Source organism: Sarcophilus harrisii, chromosome 3, assembly GCF_902635505.1.
Source record: "Sarcophilus harrisii chromosome 3, mSarHar1.11, whole genome shotgun sequence".
In the NCBI taxonomy this organism is placed as follows: Eukaryota; Metazoa; Chordata; class Mammalia; order Dasyuromorphia; family Dasyuridae; genus Sarcophilus; species Sarcophilus harrisii.
In genome coordinates, this window is record NC_045428.1 from 434,880,220 (window position 1) to 434,897,815 (window position 17,596).

The following is a 17,596-nucleotide window of genomic DNA, read 5'->3' on the forward strand; positions in this document are numbered from 1 at the left end:
ACTATCCTCTCCAAGAATCCATCAAACAATGTGAGTTCTCAATAACATATATATACATGCGTGGCTCAGACGCAGGGGTAGAATGAGGCAGGGGCGAAGTCAGAGTGCTGAGAGCAAGAACTGGGCTATCATCAATCAGGTTCTGACAGGGTCCCCAGAGGCATTTTGATAAGTAGGGAAGGGCTGGGGTCATGATGTCTAAAACAGAAGGTCTTTCTCCTTATCTGGATCATCATGACTAGAAGGGGGAGGGGTAGTTTTGCAGGATTGACCAGAACAGTTAGGAACTGAGGCAGAACAATTCAGGGAAACCGAGGCAGGACAATTTGGGAAACTGAGTCAGGACAATAAGAGAACCGTGGCACAACACTTTTACTGCTCTTTTCCTTAATTTATTTTGTCTTCTACTTAATTTTTGTACATGGATCATTTCAACAGAACTTGTATTCCTTGAAGATGGGAACTTTGTTTTTCCTTTGCATCTATTGTAGTTAGTTCAGTTTCTTTCATATAGTAGGTAAAACAAATAGTTATTGACTTGAATTTATCATCTCTCCCAAAAAAAAAAAAAAGATTATAGCCTGCAAACTCCATGATGAGGGATGAGGGTGCCGAAAAAGAGGTTAGGCAGGAGTGGGTGAGGTTCAACATTCCACGGTGCTATTTGGAGGAAGGAATTCGCTAAACCTAAAGGCTATGGTAAAAAAAAAAAAAAGCTTATTGTTAAAGAAACACCAAGAGGGAGTCTGGTTGGTAGGCATATCATTCTCATGAGAGAAATGATCTGCAAAGAGTCATTTTCTGAAGACCCATTTTATGCAGGAATCTAAGGGAAGTCTCCAGTGGATGTAAAATCTTGCCAGGGTCTGTGACTTCCCCCAAGAAAGCTTATCTTGCTCCAGAGGATGCAAGACCATTTGGGTTTGTAGATCAAAGGAGATTTTTTTTTGGTGATTTTATATAATTTTATAGGGCTCACTCAGATCAGGCAGAGTTTTATTCTCATCATCTAGACCAATGAATGAGCTTGAATTGGATTCCTAGCATTGAATTATCAAAAAAGATGATTAACATCTTAGAAAAATAAGTGGTGATTACCAAAACTCGTAGCATACCTCCTTCAAAAATAATGCATTGCAAACTGACTTTCATTCTTTCTCTGGCCTGGCAATGTGCTATTTGATAGTTTAAAAAAAATTTTCCCCCTGGATTTAAAAAAAGCCACAGATGATAGGTTCATCTATTTTCAGATGACACAAAGATGAGAGGGATTGTAATATTCTCTCTAAAAATGTAATGTTTTCTGTTGAGATTTTCTTGGGGTCTCTGGGAGCAGCCTTCGTTCCAGTTCAGTAATCACCACGTGAGTAGCCAGGGGTTAAAGTCCAAATCCTTTCTTGTCTCCTTCACTTGGGGCTCGGCTTTTTTGGAGGCCTGTCTCTCTCCTTGGTTCCTAAAGCTTGAGCTCCCGGTGGCCTTCTTTGGCTTCTGAATCTCCCTGTCTCTGAATCCAAAGGATTGTGCTTCAGCTTCCAGCCAGCACAAAGGTGGAAGATGGAATGAATCTGTCTCAACCTCTGAGAGCTTCTAGTGAGCCTGTCCTTTCTGGCCCCAAGAACTTCTAGTTTATATGCCCCACACTGAGTATACACCAATCATTATATTACTAGGAAACCATTATTTGTTGTAGGATTAGATCAATGCTAAACTAGATTTAGCTACTATCTCCTCAATTCCACTTAGTACCTTGTTCCAAGTTCTGGCCCATAACATCTTGTAGGATTAAATCAATCATACTGAACCATGCTAAATTAGATAACTATTGTCAATTCCACTGATTTAGCACCTTGTAAGAATCCTTTGTTTCAAGTTCAGAGTTTTGGCCCATTACAAGGGATAATTAACATAATGGATGATAGAGTCAAGACCTAAAAAGATCTTGATCCTTAGGCTGCATCTAATAAAATGAAATGCAAAAGATAAGGTAAAGTATGACACTTGATTATCAAAAGCTTTACAAGATTGGGGAAACATGGTTAGAGAGCAGTTTTTAAAAAGGAGTGGAGTTTTTAGTGCATTTGCAAGCCTGATATAGATCCACAATGCCGATGTCTTTAGGTTATTCTGCCTTGTGAAATCATGTCTAGAGTATTGTGTTGAACTCAGAGCACTGCAGTTTAAGAAAGACATGATAAACTTGAGAGTGTCCAGAAGACCACCAGGATGGTGAGGGCCTTGAGCCTGGGTTATATAGGCAATGGTTGGAAGAACTGGGGATATTTATTCTGGAGAGGAGAATACTTGGGCTTTATATCAATAATCCCTCCCTCCCTATCTATTGTGATTAAGCAACTTGCCTAGGGTCACATAGCTAGGAAGTGTTAAGTATTTGAGCTCATATTTGAATTCAGGTCCTCCCTAGCTGCCTCCCTAGGGTCTTTCTAGGCAGAACCAAGAGCAGGTAGAAAAGTTGCAAAGGTATTTGGATATTTGAAGTTGCAAAGATACCAGTTAGAGCTGTTGGAAAATGGAATGGGTGGTGTAGACAAGCACTTGTCTTCAAGAGGAGGCTGTCAGGTCTGTTACATGGAAGATTAGTTCTGTCTTGTTGGATTAGTAATTCATTGAGATTCTAACTACCTCCCAAATTTTATGATTCCACTTAGTCATGGAATTTTTTCCTTGTAATTTTTTCTTTCATTCCTCCCATAATTTCCATATCTAGGCATTTACTAAATCTTGACATCAGTCCTGTTTTTTCTTCTCTTCAATCAACCTAGGACAAGTCCTTTATTTCTTTTTTGCCTAAACTATTATGATAACTTCCTAATTGATTTCACTTGGCATTCTTTACACATTTGTTTCTCAAGAATTATTTTCCTAATGTACGGCCTGTTTGTATCACTTCCCTACTCAAAAATCTTCGCTGTTCACTGTTGACTATGGCAGTAATCTCTAGAATGTACTGTGCTCTTCTGAGGGACTGAAAATATTTTTTTAAGGAGTCTAGGATAGGGATAGACCTATGATTTCAATGGTTTAGGGAACTCCCAAGGGGAATCTCCCTTGTCAGTACAGGTTAGCATCTTCTCTGCAATTTAGTCTTAGAGAGTTCCTTGTAACATTGAGAAATTAGACTTAACTTTAGGCCCCAAAGCCAGTATGGGTCAGAGCCAAGACCTGACTTGAAGACTTCCTGGCTATGAAGGCAGCTCTATTCACTATATCGTATTTCTTCTCTTTGTAAGGACATTAAGAATCCATAAATATTTTTTGTAGACTGAATAAAAGTACATCTGTGCAGTTGAGATTAGTGAGTTATTTTAAATATGTATTTTATGTAAAAATATAAATGAATTTAATAGTGCTAATATACTCATGGTAGCTTTTTCTCATGATTTAAAAAATATCATTGGATACTTCTAATAGAATAATTACTGTTATGTAATTCTAGACATTTTAAAGATTAGTAAAAAAGTTTGGAGTTACTGGTCTATAGGCTAATATCACCTCTTTAGCATGACATTTAAGGAATCTACATTGTCAGTCCTTTTTAAAAAATGATAATTTTTCCTCCAATTACATGTAAAAACAATTTTTAATTTTTTAAAAAGTTTTGAGCTCCAAATTCTATTCCTCCTTCCTTCTTCTATCCCCTTCTTAAATCTGTAAGCAATCTGTGTATATATACGTAACATATAACATGAGGCAATAAGCTATCTAATATAATTTATACATGTACATATATCATACAACATATAACATTTTGTACAGGAAGACTCGAACAAAAAAGAAAGAAAAAGTGAAAAATAGTGTACTTCACTTTGTATTCAGACATCAGTTCTTTTCTGAGGGCAGAGAACATTTTTCATTTCCTTTGGTGATTTGAGTCATTGTATAGTTATCCCTTCTACATAACAGGGGTTTGGAGTGCAGTACCCCTGCGATCTAGAAAACCCACATAAAGTTTTTTGGCCTTCCCTTTGTACCATAGAAGTCTAATTTTTTCTTTTATGGGGTGTTTATGGTTCCATATTGTAAAATTTGGATTGATATAATATTACATATACATATATTTTATTCATTTCTGAGTTTCTAAACTTTTTTTTTGTCATCTCTTGGCCTTTGTGAATTGCTTGCAACTTCTGTAAAGCTCCTCCCAAATTCCCATTTAACTTCTTAAGCTGACCCAGGATACATTGAAATCACAATGGGGAAAGTCACAATGTGGAAGGGATAACTGTGTTACTAAAGATACCTTAGTCATTCACAATTCTAAATCGTCTAGTATTGCTGTCACTGTATATTGTTCTGGTTCTGACACTTTGTATCAGTTTGTGTAAGTCTTTTCAGGTTTTTCTAATATCATGTTGCTTGTCATTTCTCATACCACAATAATGTTTATTACAATCTTATCACAGCCTATTCAGCCGTTCCTCAATTGATGGGTATTCCTCAATTTCAAATTCTTAGACATAAAAAAGAGCTCTTAAGATATTTTTGTACAAATAGGTTCTTTCTCCCTTTTATGAAAATCTCCTTGAGATGTCCTACTAGTGATATTGCTGGCTATACAATTTTGCTATAGCCTTTTGGACAAAGTTCCACATTGTTCTCTAGAATGGTCAGAGCAGTTCATAATTCTTGCAGGTATGCATTGGTTTCCTAATTTTCCTACAGCCCCCTCCCAGTATGTATCATTTTTCTTTTTTGTCATATTAGCTAATTAGATAGGTGTGAGTTGGTACCTCAGACTTGTTTTAATTTGCATTTCTCTAATCACTAGTGATTTAGAATATTTTTTATCTGAGTATAGATAGCTTTGTTTTCTTTGTCTTAAAACTTTCTGTTCATATCTTTTGACACATCAATTGGGGAATGATTTGTATTTTTATTAATTTGACTCAGTTCTTTATGTATTTGAGAAATAAGGTGTTATCAGATATCCCTGCTGTAAAATCCCTACCTCCCCCAGTTTCTGTTTCCTTCTAATTTTGGTTGCATTTGTTTGTTTGTGCAAAACCTTTTTAACGTTATATAATCAAAATTGTCTACTTTCATTTCGTAATGTTCTCTATCTCTTGTTTAGTCCTAAATTCTTCCCTTATCCATAGATCTGACAACTAAACTATTCCTTGCACTCCTAATTTGTTATGGTATCACCCTTTATGTATAAATTGCATACACATCATTTACCAAGATATGGTTCATTTTCTTTCTTTCTTTTTTTCATTAAAGTTTTTTATTTACAAAACATATATACATGGGTGATTTTTAAGGTCAGTTCGAAGGGGAAAAAAAACTGAAAGAAAACAAAATGCAAGCCAACAACAACAGAAAGAGTGAGAATGCTATGTTGTGATTCATACTCGATTCCCATAGTCCTCTCCTTGGGTGTAAATGGCTCTCATCATTATAAGATCATTGGAACTGGCCTGGATCATGTCATTGTTGGAAGAGCCACATGCATCAGAATTGATCATTTTATAGTCTTGTTGTTGCCATGTACAATGATCTCCTGGTTCTGCTCATTTCACTTACCATCAATTCCTGTAAGTCTCTCCAGGCCTCTCTAAATTCATCTTTCTGATCATTTCTTATAGAATAATAATATTCCATAGCATTCATATACCATAATTTATTCAGCCATTCTCCAACATATGGGCATCCACTCAGTTTCCAGTTTCTTGCCCCTACAAACAGGGCTGCCACAAATATTTTTGCACATGTGGGTCCCTCCTTTAAGATCTCTTTGGGATATAAGCCCAGTAGAAACACTGCTGGGTCAAAGAGTATGCACAGTTTGATAACTTGTTGAGCATAGTTCCAAACTGCTCTCCAGAATGGTTGGATCCGTTCACACAGTTCCACCAACAATGTGTCAGTGTCCTAGTTTCCCCACATCCCCTCCAACATTCATCATTATCTTTTCCTGTCATCTTAATCAATCTGAGAAGTATGTAGTAGTCTCTCAGAGTTGTCTTAATTTGCATTTCTCTGATCAATAATGATTTAGAGCACCTTTCTTTTCTTATGACTAGAAATTGTTTTAATTTCTTTGCCTAAAAATTGCCTGTTCATATCCTTTGACCATTTATGAATTGGAGAATGGTTTGAATTTTTATAAATTTGAATCAATTCTCTATATATTTTAGAAATGAGGCCTTTATCAGAGCCTTTGAATGTAAAAATGTTTTCCTAGTTTATTGTGAAGGTTTCATTTTAATGGAGCTTTACGTTGGCTTCAAGAGGGAGGCTTTAAGGCTTTATAGCTTTATTTCTCACTGAATACTGCTTTTGAAGGAGTTGAAGTAGGAGCAAACCGACAAGAACTGACACATTCTGGTTTAGACTCTGCCTCTGGAGTCACAGGCTCCAATCTTCAAATCTCTCTTTTGATCCTTTCTACCTGTGAGACCTTGGGTAAGTCACTTTATTTGTAAAATGAGGGAAATAGACTAGATGGCTTCTGTAGTCCCTTCTCCCTCTACATTTAGGATATTCTGGTTCTCCCACTGTCTAAATCCTTACTCCTTTGTAAAATCTCAGGCCATTAATATTTATAGTTTTAGTTGACTTTTCTGTTATCTCTGAGATTTTGGTTAAGCTGTATTATTCATTTAAAAAAAAAAAAACTTTAGTATATGGTAATTTATCTCACGGTAAGGTATACATGCTAAGCAGAAGGCAGTGATCCTTGTGGATTTCAAGATGAGTTATATGTATTTTTAAAAATGAACAAAGACCATTGGGATATATGGGACTTTGATAAAGATAAAAGAATGAGGAAGCTCTTTCATGGACATTGGGTAGATCTTTTCTGGGAAATTTTTGGAAAAGTATAAACAGCAATTGCATTGGTATAGGGAGTTTGGCCTTTTTGATGAAGGGTATATCATGAAGTTTAAAAGAGGTGTGCAGATAGTCTTCATGAGCCAGTGTAGTTGAAAAAATTATTAGCCTCTGGCAATGAGCTTTTCATAATTTAGCTATTTCTTTAATGATTAACCCAGTCCTTGATGAGGACTCTCTATGAAGCTTTAACTACAATAATAGCAACAATAGTTAGCATATATGTCGCACTTTAAGGTTTACAAAGTGCTTCAGCTTCTCATTTTAATCCTCACAATAACTCTGGGAAGTAGTATTTTCCTCTTTTTTACAGAAGAGGAAACTGAAACTAAGGGAAATCAAGTTGATTTGCTGAGGCTCACACAACTGATAAGTGTCTGAGATAGGAATCTAGGGTCTCTTCCACTCCATGATAAAAATTTGGAGAGGTAATAATCATAGTCAGGGTTCTAAAAGATCTAGACAGATCCAAAAAACAGGTTAAACATAATAAAGTGAATTTAAGGAGGAATAAATATAAAATCCTTACTTGAGTTTTTAAAAAAATCAAGTGCCCAAGTTGAAAATGTTATGGGTGTGAATAGATAAAAGTTGTTGTAAAATTAGCATGAGATTTACAGTTAACTAGAAACTTAGATTAAAATGAGGGCAGCTAGATGGGATGGCTGCCATTGAATACTAGGCCTGGAGTCAAGAAGACTCAGATTCCTGAGTTCAAATCTGGCTTCAGACACTTACCAGCTCTGTGATCCTGGGCAAGTCATTTAACCCTGTTTTCTTTTGTTTCCATGACAAAACCACTCCAGTATCTTTGTCAAGAAAAGCCCCAAATGGGGTCACAAATGGAAGGACTGAACTGTAATGTAAATGTTGAGATCATATGTTTTTAGTGGGAATTTTGAAAATTATAATGGTAGTCGGTGAGAAAATATAATTTGATATTTATGTTACTACTTATGCCAATCTGGTTTTCTTGACGTCCCTTTTTTATTTAAGACAATTTATCATTAACTTGTAATCCTATCTAATTCTTAACACTTATCTTCCCATAGATGCTTCATTGTGGTAATTTTCTTTATTTTTGAACATTTCATGAATATCTTATCCTTTGCCCAGATTTACAGAATGATACATTGAGAATTTAAATAATGTAATTTCAAAAAAAAGAAAAAAGTTGAACAAATCATAAATGAGTGCCCAGAGGTTTTTTAAAAAAGACCTAGCACTTGCTGGATTTACAAGAAAATTCTTTCAAACATTCTAAGCACAGTTAATTCCAGTATTATATAAATTGTTTGCAAAAATGAAAAAAAAGAGATTCTTTCACACTCTGTGATACAAATATATAATATTTTTATCTTAACTAGAAAGAAACCAATCAGAGAAATCTATAGATCAACATCCTGAATGAAGATGAACTTGCCTCAAAAATATTCAATAAAATATTAGCAAAGAAAGCATAACAGCACATTTAAGAGACTGTGTATGATGACTAGGTTGGATTTGTACCGGGAATTCAGGATTATTTCAATATAAGGAAGCTATAAAATAAATAAAAAATATTGAAAGCTGAAAAAGCTTTTGACAAAACCCAGCATCTATTTTTGTTAAAAAAAAAATGCTAAGAAGCAGGAATAAATGGGATTTTTTTCCATAGGATAAGTAGTATCTATATAGAATCAAGAGCTAGCATTTTTAGTAAAAGTACTCTACCATTTAGAGTAATGGTAGCTCTACAAAGCTAGAGACTTTCTCTGTAAGAGTAGGGTTAGTAAAGCAAGGACATTCAATATCTACCATTGTTATTAGTTCTGGGAATGTTAACTATATGATAAGAATGAGAATTTGAGGAACTAACTATAATAAGTAAAGCTTTTTATAAATGATATGATGGTTTATGTAGAGAAACCACAAGATTCAACTAAAATTAATGGAAACACCAAAGTTTCAGACAGTAAATTCATGTGTCACCATCATTTTTGTGTGTTATCAAGAAAACCCAATGGAGATACACAGAAAAGTTCCATTCAAAATAACTACAGAATATACTTAGGAGTCTGTTTGCCTAGACAAAGGAACTGTATAATTACAATTACACAATATTTTTATAGAAATAAAGATAGACATAAATAATTGGAGAAATATGTATTGTTCATACACAAACTCTATATAATAAATATGCCAATAAAAATTAATTTTTTACATATTCATTACCAAAGAGTCACTTTTGAATTACATTATTACATTACCACATACACAGATAAAAGTAATAGTGAATATTATCTGTACAAACAAAAGGTCTAGAATCTCGAGGGAGACAATGAAAAGAAAGTGTGAAAGGTGCTGTTCTAGTAGTTGCTGATATCAAAATATTGTTTTTCATACTCAAAAAGGACCAGTGACATCATAGTGTTGGGGGTAAGGTACATTGTGTTCAGCTGTGGCTGATCAGTTCAGTAGGAGCTTGGAAAGTTCTACTAGGTCAGGCACAAGTCGTTTGTTTCAGCCTCTGGGATGGAGATGTTTCTAGATGTGTGTTTTCCCGGATTCCTTTATGCTGCTGTAATTTTCTTAGCCCATAGGGCTAAGTACCATCTTTGATTTGGGCATGCCATGCTGGGTGTCCTGTGCCAGCCTCTCTCATGTCTCCCAATCGATTCTCAAGTTCTTCAGAAACACCTTGAGGGTCCTTAGATTGCTTCTGAGCACTCTGGGAACTCTAGACTGAATCACTGGCAGTTCAATTCCAGAGGCCTCACCTTGGCAGGTGATCTTCAGAATCTTCCTAAGATAATTCAAAAGGCAGTTTGGTTTTCTGGTGTGGCATTAACAGACTGGAGATTTCTCAGGCACCAAACAGGGAGGTCAGCACAAGGGCGCTGCAGACCTTCCGTTTGGGAGGCAGCTGAATACCTTTTCTCTTCCATGCTTTCTTCTGGAGCTTCCCAAACACTGAGCTAGCCCTGGCATGTGTCAACCACACCATTCAGCACTGTGTCACCCTACGTGGAACCATTGGTCTTAGCAAATGGAGAAATTTTGAATAAATTTATTTACATCGGCAGTATTTTTCCCAGGGATTCCATATAGATCTCATAACATATTACAGAGTCATAATCATCAAAACCATTCGACATGGATTAGAAATAGAGGTTAATGTAAGTATACCACATGAAAAAAAATCCAACAAAGTCCAAAACCCCCCAACTCTTATGGTAAGGACAAAAACTCCTCAAAAACTGGAACTCAGTCTGATAGAGTTTAGATAAAGACCAATATCTCACATGATATACAGAAATAGATTCCACTAATACATAGTTTTGATATAAAAGATCACACTACATACTTTTTGCAAAGCAAAACAGAAATTTTTTAACATAAAAAATTTTCTTAAAATTGTTGGTAATTTGAGAAATGCAGATTAAACTTGAAGTTCCACTTCATACTCATTATATTGACAAAGAGGATAAATAAAAATGACGGTTGTTAAGAAAGACTACAGGAAATTCAGTATACTAACTAACCCACTGTTGATAGAATTGTCATTTAGTCCAGCTAATCTGGAAAGCAATTTGAATTTATTTCTTTCAATTACTAAATTGTATAGATCTTTTGACCCAGTTATAAGTCTATTAGTTTTCTAACCCCAAAGAGAGGAACCACCTGTACAAAAATATTTTTATCAGTTATTTTTCCCTTTATAACAAAGAATTGGAAACTAAGGAGTATGGCTGAAGAAATTTTGCTACATAACTATAATGGAATATTATTGTGGTATAAGAAATGATGAAAGAGATGGTTTCAGAGAAACATGGAAAGATTTGTAAGACAGATGTAGAGTGAAGTGAGCAGAACCAGTAAAACAATTTACATAATAACAGTATCTTAAAGAAAAGTACCCTTGAATTTTGGTCATTGCAATAGTCAGCCACAATTCTACAGGAAAGCACAGGATGCTGGAACATGCTACATACTTCTTGACAAATATATGGTGAATTTAAGCAAAATAAAACATATTTTTGCGTGCAGTCAGTTTGCAGATTTGTTTTGCTTGACTGTATTACAGATTTTATATTTTATTTTTTAGTTTGAGAGTAGGATAAGAGGAAGAGTTAAATAGGAGAAAAAAAGAAAAAAGAACCATTTGAGGTTTTTTGTTTTTGTTTTTTGTTTTAGTGCAAGAAAATTACAAAGGCCAAGGCCAAAAGGATTCACATACAAGTAGGACAACTTTGAAAGTTATATATTAGAATTTTTACTAAAAACAAGCCACACATTATGAAGATTCCACATTATACATAGTTCTTTTTTTTTTCCTGCTCTACTGTACATTTGGGAATGCTCGTTTTATTTGGTATTGTGTTCAGGTTTTTTTTTAAAAATATGCGTAATAGGGAAAAGATACATGTAGTTAAATATCAGAGAGGAAAATACATATTTTGGGTTTAAAATTGTAAGTTAAGGCTTAAAATCAATAAGAGAAATAAACATATTTTTAAATCATTAGAGATTTTCTCATTTGATTATTTTTTCTTTCAGATCTGTGAAAAAAAGATGAATTTGGCTGAGATTTGTGACAATGCGAAGAAAGGGAGAGAATATGCGCTTCTTGGAAATTATGATTCTTCAATGGTATATTATCAGGGGGTAATACAGCAGATTCAGAGACATTGTCAGTCAGTCAGAGACCCAGCTGTCAAAGGCAAATGGCAACAGGTATGATAATGTAATATTTTTATTCTCACAGTAGCCTTTTCTACACTATAGACTTTAATTTGAAATTTTAAATGATGCACAAATGTGAAATGTTGAAATTTATTTTTTTTTTGCTAGATGGTTTTGACTAGCAATGATTATTAGTGGAAGGAGTCAGCATGATAGAATAAGTAGTGGGCCTGATAAAGAGTCTAGGGAAAAAGAGTTATTGTAATTGTAGCCTAAGTCAGAATTATGATAGAACAAGGTTAGACTTCAAATGCTAATGATAAAGCTGTGTGTAGTGGTATTAATTCATATTCAGGCTTTTTTGGAGCACCATGTTAGGGGAATAAGCATGAAGGTTGATATAAGAATTTTTAGCATTGTAGTAGATTTAAATTTTGGATGTAGTCATTACCATGGGTTGTTGAGATCTTTACTAATAGTGCGAGACCGACTCCTGCTTCACAAGCCGAGAAGACTAGTAGAATTAAAGGGGTCATAGATATTGAGAATACATGGAAGTGGGTAATTAGAAGTGTTATAAGGATGAACAGGAACAATATTATTCCTTCCAGACATAGAAGGGTGGATATTAGGTGTGATCGGTAGATTAAAACCCCTGTGAGGGCTAATAGAAAGGCTACAATTAGGTTTAGGTTAATAGAGAGCATAAGGTATTCATGGGGTAGAACCATGATTTATTGAGTTGAAATCAATTATCTTAGTTAGATTAAAAACCTATTCGGTTCATTCAAGGCCTTTTTTGAAACCATTCATATGCGAGACCTCCTGTGAGCAGGATGATGATGGTAAGATAAGTATGGTGCTGGTAGTAGATAGTTGGATGGCTTAGGGTAGGGGTAGGAGAAGGGCGATCTCTAGGTCAAATAATAGGAATGTGATAGCAACTAGGAAAAATTTTATTGAGAAAGGAAGATGGGCTGAGCCTAGAGGATCAAATCCACATTCATAAGGACTGGATTTTTCTAGGTATAAATATAGTTGTGGTAGTCAGAAAGCAATAAGGACTACGATGGTTGCCAGAGCAGAGTTGATTAGGAGGGTTAATATTAGGGTAATTATTTTTCTCTGGTTTTACCCAGAACTTAATGATTGGAAATCAGTAGTACTAATTATACTAGAAAAATAGGAGCCTCATCATAGATGGAAACATATAGAAATAGTCATACGACATCTACAAAGTGTCAATATCAGGCTGCAGCTTCAAATCCGAAGTGGTGTGTAGATGTGAAATGGTAGAAGAGTTGTCGAAGGAGGCAAACAATTAAGAACAAGGAGCCAATAATTACGTGTAATTGTCCCTTGAATTTTTTAACATGAAAATTATTGATACTTAGTTGATATTTCATGAGACATATTTGAAATATTTTTAGTTCTAATAGAATTCACTTTCTTCTCATTTCTTTTTAATTATGTGTGACTATATATTTTGGAAGCATATACTGTTAAAATTATTTTCATCTGCAGCATCAGAATTGAGTATTGTATTATCTAGGTGATTGTCATACATGGATCTAATTAGGAGGCATTAGTTAATTTTTTTGTGCTTTTAAAAGGAAAGATAAGACTTTTAGTTCATTGACTTTAAAAATGATTTATTTTCATTTTTGATCTTTTAATGTATAACAATAGTTTGCCTTTTCCTTCCCCTTCCCCCAAGTGATAACTTTGACAAAAAATTCATATCATAGCTACAACATATACAATTACAATGCAATTTTTATGATACTTTCCCCTTGAGTAATTTTTCTTGTCTTGTGAAAGACTTCATACAAATACAGTAAATGAGACAGTAATTTAATAAAGAAATTGCGATTTGTTTTTGTCTATTGATTGTACAATAGTACAAAATAAATCAAAATTTAGTCTTTAATTTTAATACTAATCCTTACCATTTAAAACCTTTTAAAGTTAAAAGAACAAAGTCAAGAATTTTAAAACATTTTTTATTAAAAGTAATATGACAATAGTACAAATTAATCAAAATTTGATCTCTCATTTTTCTACTAATCCTTACCATTTAAAACCTTTTGAAGTTAAAAGAACAAAGTCAAGGATTTTAAAACATTTTCCATTAAAATAATATGATAATAGTACAAATTAATCAAAATTTTGTCTTAAATTTTTCCACTAATCCTTACCATTTAAATATTTTTTAAAGTTAAAAGAATAATGTCAAGAATTTTAAAACATTTTCTATTAAAAATAAACATGAGTTCCCAACTTTTATTCTGATTTTTCCATTTGGCAGAAAGGGATCCATAACTCATTGGCCCAAATTATTTTGGTTGCAGTAGCTTTAGTTTGATTAAATTTTTGTTGTTAGTTATAGTTTGAATACTTTATTGTGTAATAGTGATTGTATGGCAAAATGGTCTTTCTATTTTTTTTGAAGGAGTAGTTGTCTTTCAGTAATGTCTGACTCTTCGTGCCTCCACTTGATGTTTTCTTGGCAAAGAGGAAACTGAGGCAACAGAATTAAATGACTTACCCAGGTCATATAACTAGTAAGTGTCTGAGGTCAGATTTGAACTCAGGAAGAGTTTTCCTGACTCTAGGCCTGACACTCTATCCACTGAGCTCCTAGCTTGTTGGGAAAACCTAAGTTTGTATTCACTCCCAGACACTTACTAGTTGTTTGGACAAGACACTTAACTCTCTTTATTTCAATTTCCTCATTTATAAAATGAACTGGAGAAGGACATGGCAAACCACTTCCCTACCAAGAAAATCCCAAGAATCACACATGATTGAAATGACTGAACAACTATTACTACTCTTGCATTTTACCCTTGTTCTGTTGCCAGTTATCCCTTGCAAAACTTCAGGCTTAGATTATTCTTTCTCTTTGGGCATTGTTTGCTCCTACCCACATGTTGGTGAGCAGAACTGGAGCAAGCCACACAACTATCCTGACTGTATATTATAAATTTGTATACTCTAATTTTAACAGAATTAACTGCAGCATGACAATCCTTTGTTCTCTCTATTGATTCCTATCTCATTCTCCACAGAAATTGTTTCAGTCCTTTGTCTTCAAGCCACCCTAACCTTCCATACCTGTATCACCTTAGCTGAATACTTTACTTTTTTATTGTATTGAAAAAAACTGAAGCCTTTCTTCTTTCCCTGTCTCTGACAATAAGGTAGCCCTTCTAGCCAAGGTCAGTCCCTCTGCTTGTGTCCTTTTCTTTTCTTTTGCACATTTTCTTTTGTCTTTTCTATCCAGTTGAAATCTGTCATTCCCTTATTCCTTTAACCTCATAAACCAAATCAAACCAAAAACCTTCGCCAGATCTGACCATTATCTTCAGTTATACTTCTATATGTAGTTTTTCAGTAAAACTCTTAGAATTAGCTACTTATGCAAATTATGTTTTCTTCCTCCCCTTCCACTCATTTCTTATTCTTGTTGAAGTTTATCTTCTTGCCTCAGAACTCAAGTGAACGATTACTTTACAAATTACTGGCAACAATTTCTCAATTGTCAAATCTTAGTCTTTTCTGGGACAGCTAGGTAGCCTACTAATTAGAGTGCCTGGGCTAGAGTCAAAAACTCATCTTCCTGAAATCAAATCTAGCCTCAAACACTTAATAACTATATGACTCTGGGCAAGTCACTTAAATTTATTTGCCTCAGTTTCCTCATCTGTAAAATGATCTGGAGAAAAACATCTTTGCCAAGAAAACCCCAGATGAGGTTATGAAGAATTCAGACATGACTGAAATGACTAAACAGTAGTCTTTCTTTAATTCTAATCTTTTTTGATATAGTGCTGTATTTCAGGTTAGACGATCTGAATACTGGTTCTCATTCTATCACTTAATAGCTTTTTTAAAAACTTAATAATACTTTGTTAATTTTTTAATGTAATTTTCACTTGCCCAGTCACTGAATTCTCATAGAGAACTCTCTTCATTGTAACCAGAGATATGCTGGCAAATGTTTAGCAATCAGCTCTCCAGGAAAAAAAAAAAGTGCTTATGACATATTTTTTAAGTTTATGACACATTAAAATTTTTTAATAATAGTTTTTTATTTTCAAAATATATGCAGACAGCTTTCAACATTTAATTCACCCTTGCAAAAACCTTGTGTTCCACATTTTTGTCCCTCCCTTCTCCCTTCTCTCTCAAACAGCAAGTAATCCAATATATGTTAAACATGTGCAATTCTTTTAAGCATATTTCTATATTTATCATCTAGCTGCACAAGAAAAATCATATCAAAAAGAAAAAAAGTAAATGAACAACAAAAAAGGTGAAAATACTATGTTGTGATCCACATTCGGTTCTCTTAATCCTTTCTCTGGATAGAGATGACCGTTTCTTTCAAAAGTCTATTGGAATTGGCGTGAATCACCTTATTGTTGAAAAGAGTCATATCCATCAGAATTGATCATCGTATAATCTTGTTGTTGCCATGTACAATGATCTCCTGGTTCTGCTCATTTCACTTAGCATCAGTTCATGTAAGTCTTTTCAGGTCTCTCTGAAATCATCCTGTTGATCGTTTCTTTCAGAACAATAATATTCCATAACATTCTTATACCAGAACTTATTCAACCATTCTCCAAACAATGGGCATCCACTCAGTTTTCAGTTCCTTGCCACTACAAAAGGGACTTTTACAAACATTTTTGCACACATTTTTAAGTTTATATCATTAACATTTTCTCCACACTCTTTAAGACTAGAACATTGATCTGACTCCAATAAAATAAAGTTTAACAGGAATAAAAGTAAAATCTACTTTGGTTGAAAAATTAACTGTACAAGGAGAACAGTATTCTCTGAACAATTCATCTGAATGAAATCTGGGTCTTTCTTTTTGTTTGTTTTTAACTACAAACTCAATCTGATCCAACCCTATGGTTTTAGTTTTGCCTTCAGTTGTAGGGGATGTTGAGGGAGAACTAGCATCTCTGGTATAAAGCCCTGCTGAGCATTTTGGGTGCTGCTTGTACACTTTGGGGACCCCCTTCATCCCTCCCTCTCACCGAGGGCTCCAAGAAAGTGCAGCTTACACAGCAGCCTCGTCTTTGTCTTGGCGGACAGGCTCCACTGGACTCATTGTCTCCCCAAGTATCTGAAAATTCCCCCTGGCGGTCTGGGCAGCTGAGGCTGTGAAGGCGGCTGAAGCAGCACTGTGGAGCTCTAGAGCTTAGACCCTGACGATACCCAGATCGCCCACTGCACCCTGGCCATGGTTGGTGTCCTAATTTTTGTCTTCCCACTAGACATTGATGACTCTGAAAAAGAGTGAGTTTGGCGCCTTTGTTCAACTGGGCTTCACTTCAGTCCAATTCATCACCTTGTGATGTCATTGTCCTCTTTGAAAATGAAAGGTGAACAGCAGCAGTTGCCTTTGATAGAGCTAAAATGATCTTAGGGTTCATTAAGAGAGGTTTAAGTTTAACACTGAGGAATGATGAGATGATTTTTTTAGTCCACATTTGTGATTTCATCAGTGTAAGGACCTCCCAGTGGAGAACTTCTTCCAGTACAGATGGTAAATGCCTAGGGACTTGAGTCGTTAAATGTTTTGGCCAGATTCATATAGGATTTGTCATTGGTGAGACTTGTCATCATTGACTAACTCCTGAGTGGCTTATGTGAATAAGGGCATGCTCCCATTTTACTCTGCTCTGCTGCCAAAACACATGTGGAGAATTTGGTTCCATCAGCAGTACACTGATAAACTGAAGACTATCCAGAGGATGACAGCTGGGATGGTGAAGGATCATGAGAGTCCTTAGGGGGAACATGGGAGCTATCTTCAAATATTAGAAGAACTGTCATATAGAAGGAAGATTATATTTGCTCTGCTCCAGATTGAAAAAAAAAAGAAATGGTGTATGGGAGTTCTAAAGACACATTTTATCTTGTTGTGAGAAAACTTTCTAATAGTAAGAGCTCTACAGAAGTGCATTTGTCTGCCTTAGGAATCATTAGTTCCACAGTCTTGAGATCTCCAAGTAAAGGTTTGGGTAGCCAACTTATCCGGTAAAGGACATCCAAG

General features: G+C 34.9%; 1 protein-coding gene across 2 annotated transcripts in view; it reads left to right on the forward strand.

Moving 5' to 3' along the window:
• Positions 1 to 17,596, forward strand: part of KATNAL1 (katanin catalytic subunit A1 like 1) — a 77,283-nt gene that overhangs the window by 8,586 nt on the left and 51,101 nt on the right. For both annotated transcript variants that reach the window (XM_023499602.2, XM_003764492.4), the window contains one exon: positions 11,392 to 11,568. In XM_023499602.2, the coding sequence (XP_023355370.1) occupies positions 11,407 to 11,568 (162 nt within the window). In that variant the 5' untranslated portion in view covers positions 11,392 to 11,406. The remainder of the gene's footprint in view (positions 1 to 11,391; positions 11,569 to 17,596) is intronic.